Source organism: Salvelinus alpinus, chromosome 22, assembly GCF_045679555.1.
Source record: "Salvelinus alpinus chromosome 22, SLU_Salpinus.1, whole genome shotgun sequence".
NCBI lineage: Eukaryota > Metazoa > Chordata > Actinopteri > Salmoniformes > Salmonidae > Salvelinus > Salvelinus alpinus.
Window position 1 is genome coordinate 17,458,875 of NC_092107.1, and position 14,260 is coordinate 17,473,134.

General features: G+C 44.8%; 1 protein-coding gene across 2 annotated transcripts in view; it reads right to left on the reverse strand.

Annotated features, from left to right (window-relative positions):
* Window positions 1–283: 283 nt before the first annotated feature.
* prkd2 (protein kinase D2) overlaps window positions 284–14,260 on the reverse strand; it is a 73,397-nt gene continuing 59,420 nt past the window's right edge. Inside the window, exons 9-18 of one of the 2 annotated variants that reach the window (XM_071359302.1) lie at window positions 13,518–13,595; window positions 12,648–12,969; window positions 12,229–12,281; window positions 11,998–12,070; window positions 11,781–11,887; window positions 9,550–9,711; window positions 4,881–4,979; window positions 3,752–4,019; window positions 3,531–3,616; window positions 284–3,304 (exon numbers count right to left, since the gene is read on the reverse strand). In XM_071359302.1, the coding sequence (XP_071215403.1) occupies window positions 3,092–3,304; window positions 3,531–3,616; window positions 3,752–4,019; window positions 4,881–4,979; window positions 9,550–9,711; window positions 11,781–11,887; window positions 11,998–12,070; window positions 12,229–12,281; window positions 12,648–12,969; window positions 13,518–13,595 (1,461 nt within the window). In that variant the 3' untranslated portion in view covers window positions 284–3,091. Of the gene's footprint in view, window positions 3,305–3,530; window positions 4,020–4,880; window positions 4,980–9,549; window positions 9,712–11,780; window positions 11,888–11,997; window positions 12,071–12,228; window positions 12,282–12,647; window positions 12,970–13,517; window positions 13,596–14,260 lie in introns of both variants that reach the window. The other variant, XM_071359301.1, reaches the window with a different exon arrangement.

Sequence of the window (14,260 nt, forward strand, 5' to 3'; positions counted from 1 at the left end):
GACAGGATGAGCACCAGGATGTGCGTGTGATGACTTCCAACTGATGACCTTGTTTGGCATTGTAGCGAGGCGAAAACAGTACTGTTGGCCTATTTTCTGTTGCCTTGGCACCTAAAATTCTAGGCATTGTCCTATCATTTAAATACCCCCTTCAATAACTTGACTGCAAAGGGACCATGCTTTGTGGATCACATCACATCATTTAAAACAATTTAAGTATGGGTTTCAGACCTGGGTTAAAATACTATTTAGTGTAGTTCAATTACTTTCAAAAACATGTGGATATATTTAAATATTTTTTTTTTTATTGAAAAGACAGCTAGTTGAATATATCTGGAAAAACCCTTGAAAAGTATTTGAAAATACTTAAATACACTCACTCAAATATATCCCATGCATTTAACCCTGGTTTTTAAAGATAGCATTTGAAATAACTACTTTGAAATAGTAGGCTATTTATAGAACATTAAAAAATATATATTTCAAATACTTCCAAAACAAGTAGTTGATTCGGGCCACATTATGTGAAAATACTCAAAAGACACAGAAAATAAGTATTTCAATAACAAATACACATGTATTTGAACCCAGGTTTGATGGGTTTGTTGCTGCCACCAATAGGTTCAGAATATGATGTCCTTTTTACCTGCTGGGTGAGACGGCCACTTATCCTCCAACCATGCTCCCCTCTTGACCTTTCCAAGGCAGTAAGAGTAACAATTGTCCCTCTGGCAGACCCAGCAGTCTAGTGAAGAGCTCTCACCATTCAGTATGATCATGTGGCTCAGTTGGTAGAGCATTGCAATTTCAAGAGCTGTGGGTTCAATTCCCCCCTGGGGCCACCTATATGAGAATGTGTGCATGACTAAGTCACTTTGGATAAAAGTGCCTGCTAAATTACATATGAAAAAGTATAATTAATAAGTGGTCCTTTCTTTCAGAGCTGGCCACAAGGCTCTCATAATATGCTCGTGTAGAATAATGCAAAACGCTGGCTTTGTGTCCTGACACGTGGCACAGGTGTCAAACTCATTTCATGGCGGGACGAGTGGCTGCGGTTCTCTCTCCGCCGTTGTCCATTATGGAACAACTTAAGGTCCCCGATTAGCTAGGAACTCCCCTTATCTGGTTGTTTAGGTCTTAATTGGACACAAATTGAAAGAAAATAACAAAAATCCGCAGACACTCGGCCTTCCATGGAATGAGTTTGCCCCCCCCCCCCTCATGTCCATCTGAAGCCCCAGTTCTCTCCCATCTGTCCATGTGTAGCATGTCATTTACACTCGTTATCTAGGAGAGCTGATTGACAGGCTGTGAAAAGGCCTTGGAGGCAGGCCACCCATGATGATGTATTAAATAGGCAGACATTGGCCTGTCAATCATAAAGGGAGCAGACATCTTGCGAGGGAAAACATAATCCATACATGTTGATTATTTATTGACGCTCGCTATATATATTTATCGCTCTCAATTTGTCATTCAATCCACATAGTGTATATGTTCCAGTGTGATGGAAATTCTGAGCAGGTAATGTCTGAAGAGCGGTATGCATAATCACCATCATTATTTCCTCCTATACTTCTCCCTAATCTTCCGTCTCAACGTTCAAGAGGCAACGCGCTGAATTAAATGACACAGATGAACAATTGTATGCCAAGGTTTGTACTGGTGTTACATATAAATGCTGGGATCTTCCATAGGTTTACATTCTCCAGGCATTACATCGAGTACACTACATAAAGACATGGTTATACGTGTACATAACAGTCCTTCGTGACAATGCTTTTCTTCGCGACAAATCGACTTCACATGGACATTCAACTCGTTGACATGCTAGGTTCATAGTCAACGATCACTATCGGAGCCCTCCTCCCACACTTTAACGTTGACTCCAGAGCACTTTGTCGTCTTTCTACTGTAACTCGAAGAGCAATAGCATTTTCCACACTGTCCATTGGTGTTTAATGGTGTCCATGACAAACTATTCAGAAAACGTCAGCATTGCCTTCATTGTAACAGTGCATGTCTACAGGTCTAGGACACCCTCGAATCGCCAGGACTCGTGAATTAGCACTTCCGATGATGATGATAAGCGAGTCTTCAGTCTCCACTAATAAGTCATCATCAATAATGAACGCTGGACCAACTAGGACAGTATCAGTGGACAGTTTAAAAGGTGCAATCCTTGATTGCTACATCCACTTCTGGCTTTGTTTTCTTTGTCGTCGTTTGAACGGCAGATTTCCTCGGAGACCACGACAGCCCACTAGCGCTGGTCTGCTGCCTACAGTTAAGAAGCCCTTTATCTACCACTTACAGGCACTAAATGACTCCTTTGTCTCCATTAAACTCTTTGAGGTCTGCAGCAAACAGGTCTGACAGTACAGGCAGGGCACTTCCAGTCATCGCATTCAATGAAAATAAAACAGTTCATGAGGATTTGTTTATGGGTGGATGTAAGTCATGCATAAGTGGATTGATCCGAGTCCTTAAAGTTTTTTGTCTGTCTCTATCCCCGTCTCTCTCTCTCTCTCTCTCTCTCTCTCTCTCTCATCACAATAAGCAGGGGATCCCTGTGCTTCCCCAGGCTTCTGAGATAGAAAGATGCAAGTTGTGCCTCTGCCAGGAGCTTAGATTGCAATTTGAGTGTTTCACCCAAACTGACCTCTGCCATACTGCAGTTTAGACTGAATGAGCACACTGCAGCAACAATATTCTACACATCCCCTGACCACTGGGTACAGTACAGCATGTCCTTGTCGGATACAGAAGAGCAATCTCTTACACGCAAAGAGTTCAAGGGTGGAAGAGCTAAGCTAGACCGATGAGAGAGGGGTCAAGGATGGGGTCTGGAGATTGGACAGGCTAGGGCCGGAGTGGGACACCATTAGTAGACGGTTAGGAGCGGGATCATCTCAATAGAAGCCGCTTTTCTAACAGCTAAACCTCCCAGCCTCACCCTCCCCACTCTCCAGACCTCCATCCATCCAGCCAGCCCCTCTCTCTCTCTACTCGCTCCCCACACTCCCCTTCTCTTCCCTGGGTCAGTCCGAGTCCCTTGGGCCCTCGTGGGTCCTGGCTCTCCAGGTTCTCAGAGTATGCTGACCCTCTCGGTGAGCCCTTGCATGTCTGCGTCCTCATCGTCGGAGCCGAGCGCAGGCAGAGGGGGCACCAGGTGGGCCGGGTAGGGGAGCGTGTGTTCGCGGGCAAACATCTGCCAGCGGCAGTCGTCACTCTCATGGGTGATGTAACGCTCACCCAGCTTGGTCTCCAGCTCCCTCAGATCCAACCACGTCTGGTAGTCCTGGAGAGGGGAGGGAGGGAGGTTAGGGATGGAGGGAGGGAGGGATGGTTGATGGGAGGATAGGGAGGAGGGGAAGAAGAGAAGAGCATGGAAGGAGGAAAGAGGATGAGATAAGAGGTTAGAGAATGGAGAGAAACATGAGAAATAAGTAAGTTAGGGGGCCTTGTGTCTCCACTGTAGGTAATGGACCTTTGTATCGCCACCATGCTTCTGTTGACAAGTGTACCTGTAGATAGGAGTGACTGAGAGACTTGTCCACGCTGTAGCGTTTCCTCATCTTCACCTGGAGCAGGTTATTGATCAGATCAGTGGCTGAAGAGGAACACAGGCACACAGTTGAGAGCAGTTTTCGAACGCCATAACGACCTGCATATTTAGATAGACTTACCCATGTTTGCGTTAGACAGTTGCATTTGCCATGCATGAGTGCAAGTGTGTGTGTCTTACCATCAGGTGAGATCTGTTTCCAGGGGTTGGGTGGGTACATGAAGGCAGCGTTGTGGATCTGGTCGTTGATGTCCTCGTCCTCGTTGAAGGGGAAGGTGCCACTGAGGCTGACGTACATGATGACTCCTACAGACCACATGTCCAGGGAGCGGTTATAGCCCTGGTTGAGGAGCACCTCTGGGGCCAGGTAGGCCGGGGTGCCCACCACCGAACGCCTGAACGACTTCTCACCAATGATACGGGCAAAGCCAAAGTCACACAGCTTCACCTGGACACACGTGCACAGACGGAGACAGAGAGAAAGTGAGTGAGAGAGAGAAAGAAAGTGAGAGAGAACGTGAGTGAGAGAGAGAAAGTGAGAGAGGGAGAAAGTGAGAGAGTGAGTGATCAAAACCTTAGAAAAACCTTGACAAAGTACAGGCTCAGTGAGCACAGCCTTGCCATCGAGAAGGGTAGACACAGGAAAACCTGGCTCCCTGTAGAGGAAAGGCTGTGCAACCACTGCACAACAGCGGAACCTGAGACAGAGCTGCATTTCCTGACAAAATGTCAAAAATATAAATTAATTAGAGAGTGTCACTTCCCCAAATTTGAAACCCTTATTCAAGCAAGGTTTTAAAGACCTCTCTGATGAGAGTAAGCTACCCGTCCTGTCGGGGGAGGACGCAGAGAGCTGTGGGTTGGCAGCGCACTGCATTGCTGCCAGCCATAAGATGAAGGACGGTGTCTGTCAGACCAATCAACCTGCACATGTCCTCTACTGTATGCTTATTGTTATTGTTCAATGTATGGTTATTTTGACCCTTGGTTATTGTTGTTACTGTTGTCAATTTTGATTCTTATTATTTTCATTATCCAAAGTAAGCTTTGGCAATGTGTATGTTGTTACGTCATGCCAATAAAGCAAATTGAATTAACACAGACAGAAAGAGAAGAAGGAGACAGACAGAGAGAGAAAGAGAGACAGAAAGAGAGACATGTGTGAATCGCTGCTTTGGATTGGAATAAAGTCGGGGTGAATTTGTATAATCTGCATGAAGGTGTGTTACATTGAGTTAAGGGCTGTCTACATTAGCTTGGATGTGTAGAGTCGTGGTGTATGTGATAGTGTGATGACAGGGTTCTGTACCTGGGGGAAGGGCTCGGCAGAGGCCAGCAGGACATTCTCAGGTTTCAGGTCACAGTGGACGATGTTCTTAAAGTGCAGGTGCCTCAGGGCTGCCAGAATCTACACACACACACACACACACACAGGATACGGTTTAGACTCTCTGGGCTGTAACAGGAAATCAAAACGCACAGAGAGTGAGAACATACCCCTAGAAAAACATACACTTAGGAATGACGTATGTGTTACGCAGCGAGTGATCTGTGGAGAGCAACTACAGACTGTGGATCGGGAACCAACAAACTCTGAAGCTCATTTGACACTTCACTGGTTTGACCGCAGGTTTATTTTCATGATGTGAGAAAATATGAGAAGCAGACACAGCGGTTATCAAACAGATCTGTGGTGTGAGGAACTATTCAACTGTAGGAAACGCACACAAACTCACCTAGACAAGTTTATTAAAATGTAGCATTAAAAAAAACACTATGTAAAACAGTATCAAACCCATACAGATACCATATATAGATTTTTATATATATATATTTCAAATTTGCATCTTTACTAAAATGCATATAATGCCTGACAATATTCCAGAAATGCTCTGACATCTAGTCTACAGGGTAGCTAGAGCGGTTACTCATTTGGCTTTTTAAATGACTCTTTACATTGTGATCAGTAGTTAGTTTCCATCCAACTGGCGACAGATTTTCATGCGAAATATTCTCAAATCTGCATTTTCCTACCAGAGATTTGTTTCCATTAAATTGACTTGTTAAAGGCTGTCTGTGATGACATAGTGCACATACAAATACATTCTGGGTTTAAATTCCCATGTATCAAATAAAAAATGTAAGTTAAAAAAACAAACAAGTAAAATGGTTCTCTCACAAAAATGTTGCGTTATATAGCGAGTGTGCCCACTCTGGTATTGACACGTGCTCTCTAGCCAACAGCGCCGTCTCTAGCCAACAGCGCTATCTCTAGCCAACAGCGCTATCTCTAGCCAACAGCGTTATCTGCAGAGACCCCGTACATTGAGAATAGCAAACATTAGGAACACCTTCCTAAACTCGAGCTGCCAAAGTGAGTTGCCAAAGTGGCCAAATCAAGTAGATCTTATTCGGGCAATGGACGCAGCCATCTTTGACTTTACTTATTTGCGTCTTAAAATGAATGGCATTCTGGGATTAGGGAGTTTTCGCTTGTCAAACATAAACAAACATGGCTGCCATCAATTTTTTGGGGACGCTGTTAGCTTAGCTGACACGCATCTCTTTTCTAAACAATATTCACCCTCTGAACGGCACACACACAATCCATGTCTCAATTGTCTCAAGGCTTAAAAATCCTTCTTTAACCGGTCTCCTCCCCTTCATCTACACTGATTTGAAGTGGATTTAACAAACAACATCAATAAGGGATCACCTGGATTCACCTAGTCAAAGTCTATGTCATGGAAAGAGCAAGTGTTCTTAATGTTTTGTATAGTCAGTGTATAGCTTACATGAGATTATTATGGACCAAAAAGCATGAAAAAAGTCACAGCACACCAACATCAAAACCTTATCACAACTGTAAAGTATGGTGGAGGGAGCATCATGGTTTGGGGCTGCTTTGCTGCCCCAGGGCCTGGGCAGCTTGCTATCATTGACGGAAATGAATTCCCAAGTTTATCAAGACATTTTGGAGGAGAATGTTAGGCTATCTGTCCGCCAATTGAAGCTCAACAGAAGTTGGGTGATGCAACAGGACAACGACCCAAAACACAGAAGTAAATCAACAACAGAATGGCTTCAACAGAAGAAAATACACCTTCTGGAGTGGCCCAGTCAGAGTCCTGACCTCAACCCGATTGAGATGCTGTGGCATGACCTCAAGAGAGCAGTTCACCCCAGACATCCCAAGAATATTGCTGAACTGAAACAGTTTTGTAAAGAGGATTGGTCCAAAATTCACTTTAATAATGTTTACATATCTGGCATTACTCATCTCATGTATATACTATATTCTATACTATTCTACGTTATCTCATTCACTTAATAATGCTTACATATCTTGCATTACTCATCTTATATGTATATACTGTTTTTCTATACCATTCTACTGTATCTTAGTCCGTTCCGCTCGTCCATATGTATATAGTCTTAATTCATTCCTACTTAGATTTGTGTGTATTGGGTATATGTTGTGTAATTTGTTAGATATTACTTATTAGATACACAGCACTGTCGGAGCTAGAAGCACAAGCATTTCGCTATACCCGCAATAACATCTGCTAATCACCTGTATGTGACCAATAAAATTTGATTTGAAATTCCTCCTGACCGTTGTGCAGGTCTGATCCGCAACTACAGAAAACGTTTGGTTGAGGTTATTGCTGCCAAAGGAGTGTCAACCAGTTATTAAATCCAAGGGTTCACATACTTTTCCCACCCTTCATTGTGAATGTCTACACGGTGTGTTCAATAAAGACATGAACAATTATAATTGTTTGTGTGTTATTAGTTTAAGCAGATTGTGTTTGTCTATTGGTGTGACTTCAATGAAGATCAGATCAAATTTTATGACCAATTTATGCAGAAATCCAGGTATTTCCAAAGGGTTCACATACTTTTCTTCCCACTGTGTATATATATATAGACACTACCGTTCAAAAGTTTGGGGTCACTTAGAAATGTCATAATTTTTTAAAGACACATTTTTTTTTGTCCATTAAAATAACATCAAATTGATCAGAAATACATTGTTAATGTTGTAAATTACTATTGTAGCTGGAAACGGCAGATTTTTTACAAATGGAATAATCCAAGTTTATCATTTTAAAAGGCTAATTGATCATTAGAAAACCCTTTTGCAATTATGTTAGCACAGCTGAAAACTGTTGTACCGATTAAAGAAGCAATACAACTGGCCTTCTTTAGACTAGTTGAGTATCTGGAGCATCAGCATTTGTGTGTTCGATTACAGGCTGAAAATGGCCAGAAACAAAGTACTTTCTTCTGAAACTCGTCAGTCTATTTTTGTTCTGAGAAATGAAGGCTATTCCGTGTGAGAAATTGCCAAGAAACTGAAGATCTGGTGCAACGCTGTGTACTACTCCCTTCATAGAACAGCCAAACTGGCTCTAACCAGAATAGAAAGAGGAGTGGGAGGCCCCGGGTGCACAACTGAGCAAGAGGACAAGTACATTAGTGTGTCTAGTTTGAGAAACAGACAAGTCCTCAACTGGCAGCTTCATTTAATAGTACCCACAAAACACCAGTCTCAACGTCAGCAGTGAAGAGGTCACCCCGGGATGCTGCCTTCTAGGCAGAGTTGCAAAAAAAAGCCATATCTCAGACTGGCCAATAAAAATAAAAGATTAAGATGAGCAAAAGAACACAGACACTGGACACAGACACAATAAGTGGTTTGGAAGGAATTAATGGCTACTGCAAGTGTTGCAAAGCAATCACTATTTTGCTTCCCCTGCCTGCTATTCGGTGGAGAGGGTGTGTGGTCCACGTCTGGGTTTAAGGATTTAAAACATCTGTCTGAAAGCTTAAAAGCTTCCAAGCTTAAAAGGATAAACATTCACACGCAACAGAAAAGGCTGAATACATTGGCCATGCTGTCAATCCAGCATGACTTCTGCCGTGTTCAAAACAACTGGAAACTCGGAACTGGGAAATCTCAGACAAAAACGAGTTTGGACTGGGAAAATACATTATGAACGGTCATCCAACGCGGAAAGTCGGGAGCTCTTGCCTCTTTCTAGAGCTCCGACCTGAAGATCATTGGTTCATTTCTAGCTTGTTAGCTAGGTAGCTAACGTTAAGTTAGCTAACGTTAAATCTTCCTAGAAGTCACAGAGGGTGCACAGAGGGACATGTCAAAATGCAGACTTTTGGCTTTATTCATATTGAAATGTAGATTCATTGAATTCTCCATGTGCTCTATGTTAAAGGGCACTTCATTTCATATAACAGAAGATAAAACGGGCCTCCCGGGTGGCGCAGTGGTCTAGGGCACTGCATCGCAGTGCTATGCTGCGCCACCAGAGTCTGGGTTCGCGCCCAGGCTCTGTCGCAGCCGGCCGCGACCGGGAGGTCCGTGGGGCGACGCACAATTGGCTTAGCGTCGTCCGGGTTAGGGAGGGTTTGGCCGGTAGGGATATCCTTGTCTCATCGCGCTCCAGCGACTCCTGTGGCGGGCCGGGCGCAGTGCGCGCTAACTGAGGGGGGCGGGTGCACGGTGTTTCCTCCGACACATTGGTGCGGCTGGCTTCCGGGTTGGAGGCGCGCTGTGTTAAGAAGCAGTGCGGCTGGTTGGGTTGTGCTTCGGAGGACGCATGACTTTCGACCTTCGTCTCTCCCGAGCCCGTACGGGAGTTGTAGCGATGAGACAAGATAGTAATTACTAGCGATTGGATACCACGAAAAATTGGGGAGAAAAGGGGATAAAAATTAAAAAAAAAAAGAAAAAAAAAAAAAAGAAGATAAAACATGCAATATTGGTGCATAATTGCTACTTAACTTATCAAAGGGATGCAAAAGGCACTCATTTCGTGGAACATTACAATTGGACAAATACATTATTTGTCCAATTGTACATATTTCACATGTATCCTAAAACATTTATAAAAAATATATATTTTAAATTCCCCCCCCCCCCCCGTATGGGAGTAGACACACACACAAACACTCACCTGTGTGATGAGGAACTTGGTGAGCCTCTCTGGGAGCCTTCCTTTCTCACTGGACAGGATCATCTCCAACATGTCTCCATGGAGCTTCTCCATCACCACAAACACCTTCTCTGGAGTCTCAAACATACACTCCAGATTCACTATGCCCAGGTGACGTAGACTCTGGGAGATGGAGAGAGGGGAGGGGTGAGGGAGAGAGGGAAAGCACGGGGGGATGGGAGAAGGGGCACGAGACAGTGAGAGAGAGAGAGAAAAGAAGAGAGAAAGAGGGCAGAAGAAGAGTTGGGAAATGGCACCCAGGGAGGAAAAGAAACAGAGAGCGGTAGAGTGGAGGGGATGGAAGATTGAGAGAGAATTACACTGAGTATCAGTTAGAGTATAGTGCAATGGCAGTGTTTATTTGTCACTTGACCTTTATCTAACTACACCCCATAGAGATGATAATTCTGCTGCAAAACCTGCCAATGTAATTGAACGCAGTTGGCATGACAACCCTATGATTAAAAAAAATATGGACCCTTGTGGCCTGTACAGAGGTAGGATCTTAATTGGATAATTTTTTTGTTGCTGAGAATTTTCTGCACAGCAGGAAAATGTGTATTCAAGGTTTAAAAAGGCTTCTCAAGTTTGTAATTTCCACTTTAAAACTTTCAGACTTGATTTGTCCTAAAGAAAAATGCCTCAAACCCGGAATTAAACTCCACATTATAATCCACATAATAATTCACATTTTCTGTTGCTGCAGGATTATTTTCCTGCTGTAGCAAACTGGCTCAAATTAAGATCCTACATCTGTAGGTGGGAGCCTAACAGCCTGCGTCCCAAATGACACCTTATTACCTACATATTGCACTACTTTTGACCAGGGTAGTGCAATATGTAGGGAATACGGTTCCATTTGGGACACATTCTTTGTGTGGCAGCAGTAAGCCACCTGCCACACATACACTATATATATAAAAGTATGTGAACACACCTTGAAATTTGTGGACTCGGCTATTTCAGCCACACCCGTTGCTGACAGGTGTATAAAATCGAGCACACAGCCATGCAATCTCCATAGACAAACATTGGCAGTAGAATGGCTCGTATCGAAAGGCTCAGTGACTTTCAACGTGGCCCCGTCACAGGATGCCACCTTTCCAACAAGTCAGTTCGTCAAATTTCCCCGGCCAACTGTAAGTGCTGTTATTGTGAAGTGAGAACGTCTAGGAGCAACAACGGCCCAGCCGCGAAGTGGTAGGCCACACAAGCTCACAGAACGGGACCACAGAGTGTTGAAGTGCGTAGCACGTACAAATCGTCTGTACTCGGTTGCAACCCTCACTATCAAGTTCCAAACTGCCTCTGGAAGCAACGTCAGCATAAGAACTGTTCGTCGGGAGCTTCATGAAATGGGTTTCCATGGCCGAGCAGCCGCACACAAGTCCAAGATCCCCATGTGCAATCCCAAGCGTCGCCTGGAGTGGTGTAAAGCTCGCCGCCATTGGACATTGGAGCAGTGGAAACACGGACTCTGGAGTGATGAATTAAGCTTCACCATCTGGCCGTCCGGCGGACGAATCTGGGTTTGGTGGATGCCAGGAGAACGCTACCTGTCCCAATGCATAGTTCCAACTGTATAGTTTGGTGGAGGAGGAATAATGTTCTGGGGTTGTTTGTCATGGTTCGTGCTAGGCCTCTTAGTTCCAGTGAGGAGAAATCTTAATGCTACAGCATACAATGACATTCTACACGATTCTGTGCTTCCAACTTTGTGCCAACAGTTTGGGGAAGGCCCTTTCCTGTTTCAGCATGACAATGCCCCTAGTACAAGTGAAGTCCATACAGAAATGGTTTGACGAGATCGGTGTGGAAGAACTTGACTGGCCTGAACAGAGCCCTGACCTGAACCCCATCGGACACCTTTGGGATGAATTGAAATGCAGACTGCGAGCCAGGCCAAATCTCCCAACATCAGTGCCCGACCTTACTAATGCTCTTGTGGCTGAATGGAAGCAAGTCCCTGCAGCAATGTTCCAACATCTAGTGGAAAGCCTTCCCAGAAGAGTGGAGGATGTTGTAGCAGCAAAAGGGGGGGACCAACTCCATATTAATGCCCATGATTTTGGAATGAGAAGTTCGACGACCATGTGTCCACATACTCTTGGCCATGTAGTGTAGCTGATGAACTAGACTAGTAGTGGGAGACCTGTTGAAAATGTGTATCTGTGTCTCCCCCTGGTGGTCACCTGCAGTATGGCCACCTCGTTCCTCAGCTGGCTCTCCTGCTTGGTGGGGAAGCGCAGCTTGTCAATCACCTTCACCGCCACATCACGCCCCGACTTCCTGTGCTTCCCTGATGGCAGGGGGGGGGGGAGAAGAGAGGAAGAGAGGAAATTACAGGAGTCTGATTAACTGAGATTCAACGACTCAAAACGGCGAGTGTAGAAGACTGGAGACACTTACCCCCATACACCACTCCAAACTGGCCAGAACCAAGGATTTCATCTGCAAATATCTGGTACACCATGCCAATGTCCTGAAGGAGAAATTGACGAAGCCAACAGCAGCATAATCATCACCATTATCGTACATTTCACCATCATCATCATCACCACCACAAAGTCCTTGGTAATGATTGTGAATGTGTACAATGTACGATAATGTATAACGACCGTGTGTCAAGAGACTACTCACCACGTTCTCCTGGATCACACTGTTGGACACTGAGATGCTGACTGAAGCCTGTCCTGCGGATCAAAGTTTTTAAAAAACGCTAACCATCCACACTAACATATACAGGACTCCCATCTGACCTTACGTGGGATCACTACCGAGATAGAGTGTGTGTGTGTGTGTGTGTGTGGTAGGAGCTCTGAAAACAAGCTTCTGTTCCTCGACCTTTGGACTGCATACCACTCATAAGCCTTTCACTCTCCCACAACACCAGCCCCCTTTCCCCAGAGCACAAACAGCAGGGCAGTAAATCCAGACTAAGAGCTAAACTGATATCAGATCCAGACCCCATGATTCTGTTCTTTAGATGGCTAACTTGGCTGGAACCTTAGAACTAAGACACGGCCATATTATTATTGTGATGTTATATTATATCTTACTGTGAGGAGTGTATCCCTCTATCGGTGGTGCATCCTGGAAGATGACTGGCATGAGGGCCTGGCGAATGGCGCCCTCCCACACCTTGGCCACCTCCCGCCCCACGCCGCTATTGGGAACCACGTTGCTGGGGTAGGGGGGTGTGGGGGGGAAGGCCTGGGCTGTGGTGGGGGGCAGGGCGGGGACGTGGACGTTGGGGTCCTCCCCTACAAAGTAGCGCATGGCTCCCATGACAAGCTCGAAGCAGTGGGGGCTGGTGCCCGGAGGAACAAGGGTGAAGTCCCCTGAGGGGCGCACCTCCAGAATCTCAGACAGAGGGATCTCCTACAGGACATGGGGATGTACGCAATCAAGTGAACACAAACGCAATCAAGACATTTTTTATTTATTTTTTTTAAATGTAATTCTAGAATTGTTCCCTTTGAAAATGTGGAGTAGGTTGTGTAGATAAATAGGAAAAAATCCAATTGAATCCCTTTTTAGATTAAATTTTAAGGCATCAAAATGTGAAAACTCTTCAAGGGGTGTGTAGACTTTCACTAGGGAATGTATCAAATTGTATTTGTCACACGCACCGAATACAACAGGTGTTACCGTGAAATGCTTACTTACAAGCCCTTCACCAACAATGCAGTTAAGGAAATATTTACTAAATAATAATAATGTCATAAACCTGCATCTACATCTGTAGTGCTTGCTCTTTGGGGTTTTAACCTGGGTATCTACTGTATATAAGCACTTTGTGACCGCTTCCGGTGTAAAAAGGGATCTATAAAATAAAGTTAATTGATTGATTGAGACCCGACTCATACAGTACCTGTGAAGTTTATTTGTGTGCTAATCTAGTTGAGTGGAGCTGGAGAATACAATACCTTATAGTACTTGTTGGTGGTGTTGTTCTGGAACAAGATGATGCACTTGCAGTCCAGACGCCAGTAGTGCCGCTTTCTCTGCGGGGGTGCCGGAGGGGACAGGAGGTAAAGGGTTCAAGGGGTCAACCAAGGTTCACTGAGAGGTCAAAGGTGAAGCTGTGGTCCAGGAAGAGTGGTCAAGGAGAGGGGATGGCAAGTTGAGAGGTGGAGGAGAGGAAAAAGCAAAAGGGAGCGGTAGAAAGAGAGAAGGAGAAAAGAGACCGCAGCAGTGTCAGAAAAGCCAGGACAGGTTAGCTTTGAGAAGGCGGAAAGTGTCTCGGGTCTGAGTTCAGGTAAACAGCAACACTTTCTAAGAGGAAGGAGAGAGAGAGGAAAAAAAGAGAGGCTGCGGATATGAATTCAACACACGTCTCGAGTGCTTTAGTTCGGCAGGGAGCAGGTATACACCATCTATCACACTCAGCCGGGAGATACACAAACACACTTTCACACAGATGAAAAGGAAGAGCATTAACGGCGACGGAGGTAAAAGTTGTAGATAAACTCCCACAGAAAACACTGCGAAGAAGAGATGGAGGACAGGAGAGGCAGAGGGAACGATAAGCAGAGTGGGTCAACGTCACGGAGAGCAAACACGGAGAAGGAAACGTCTCGGGAAAGTTTTAGAAAAGAAGCAGAACGTAAGAGAGGTAACTACTTTAAAAAGGACACCTGATCAACCATTTCTAAGGCCTTCATATACT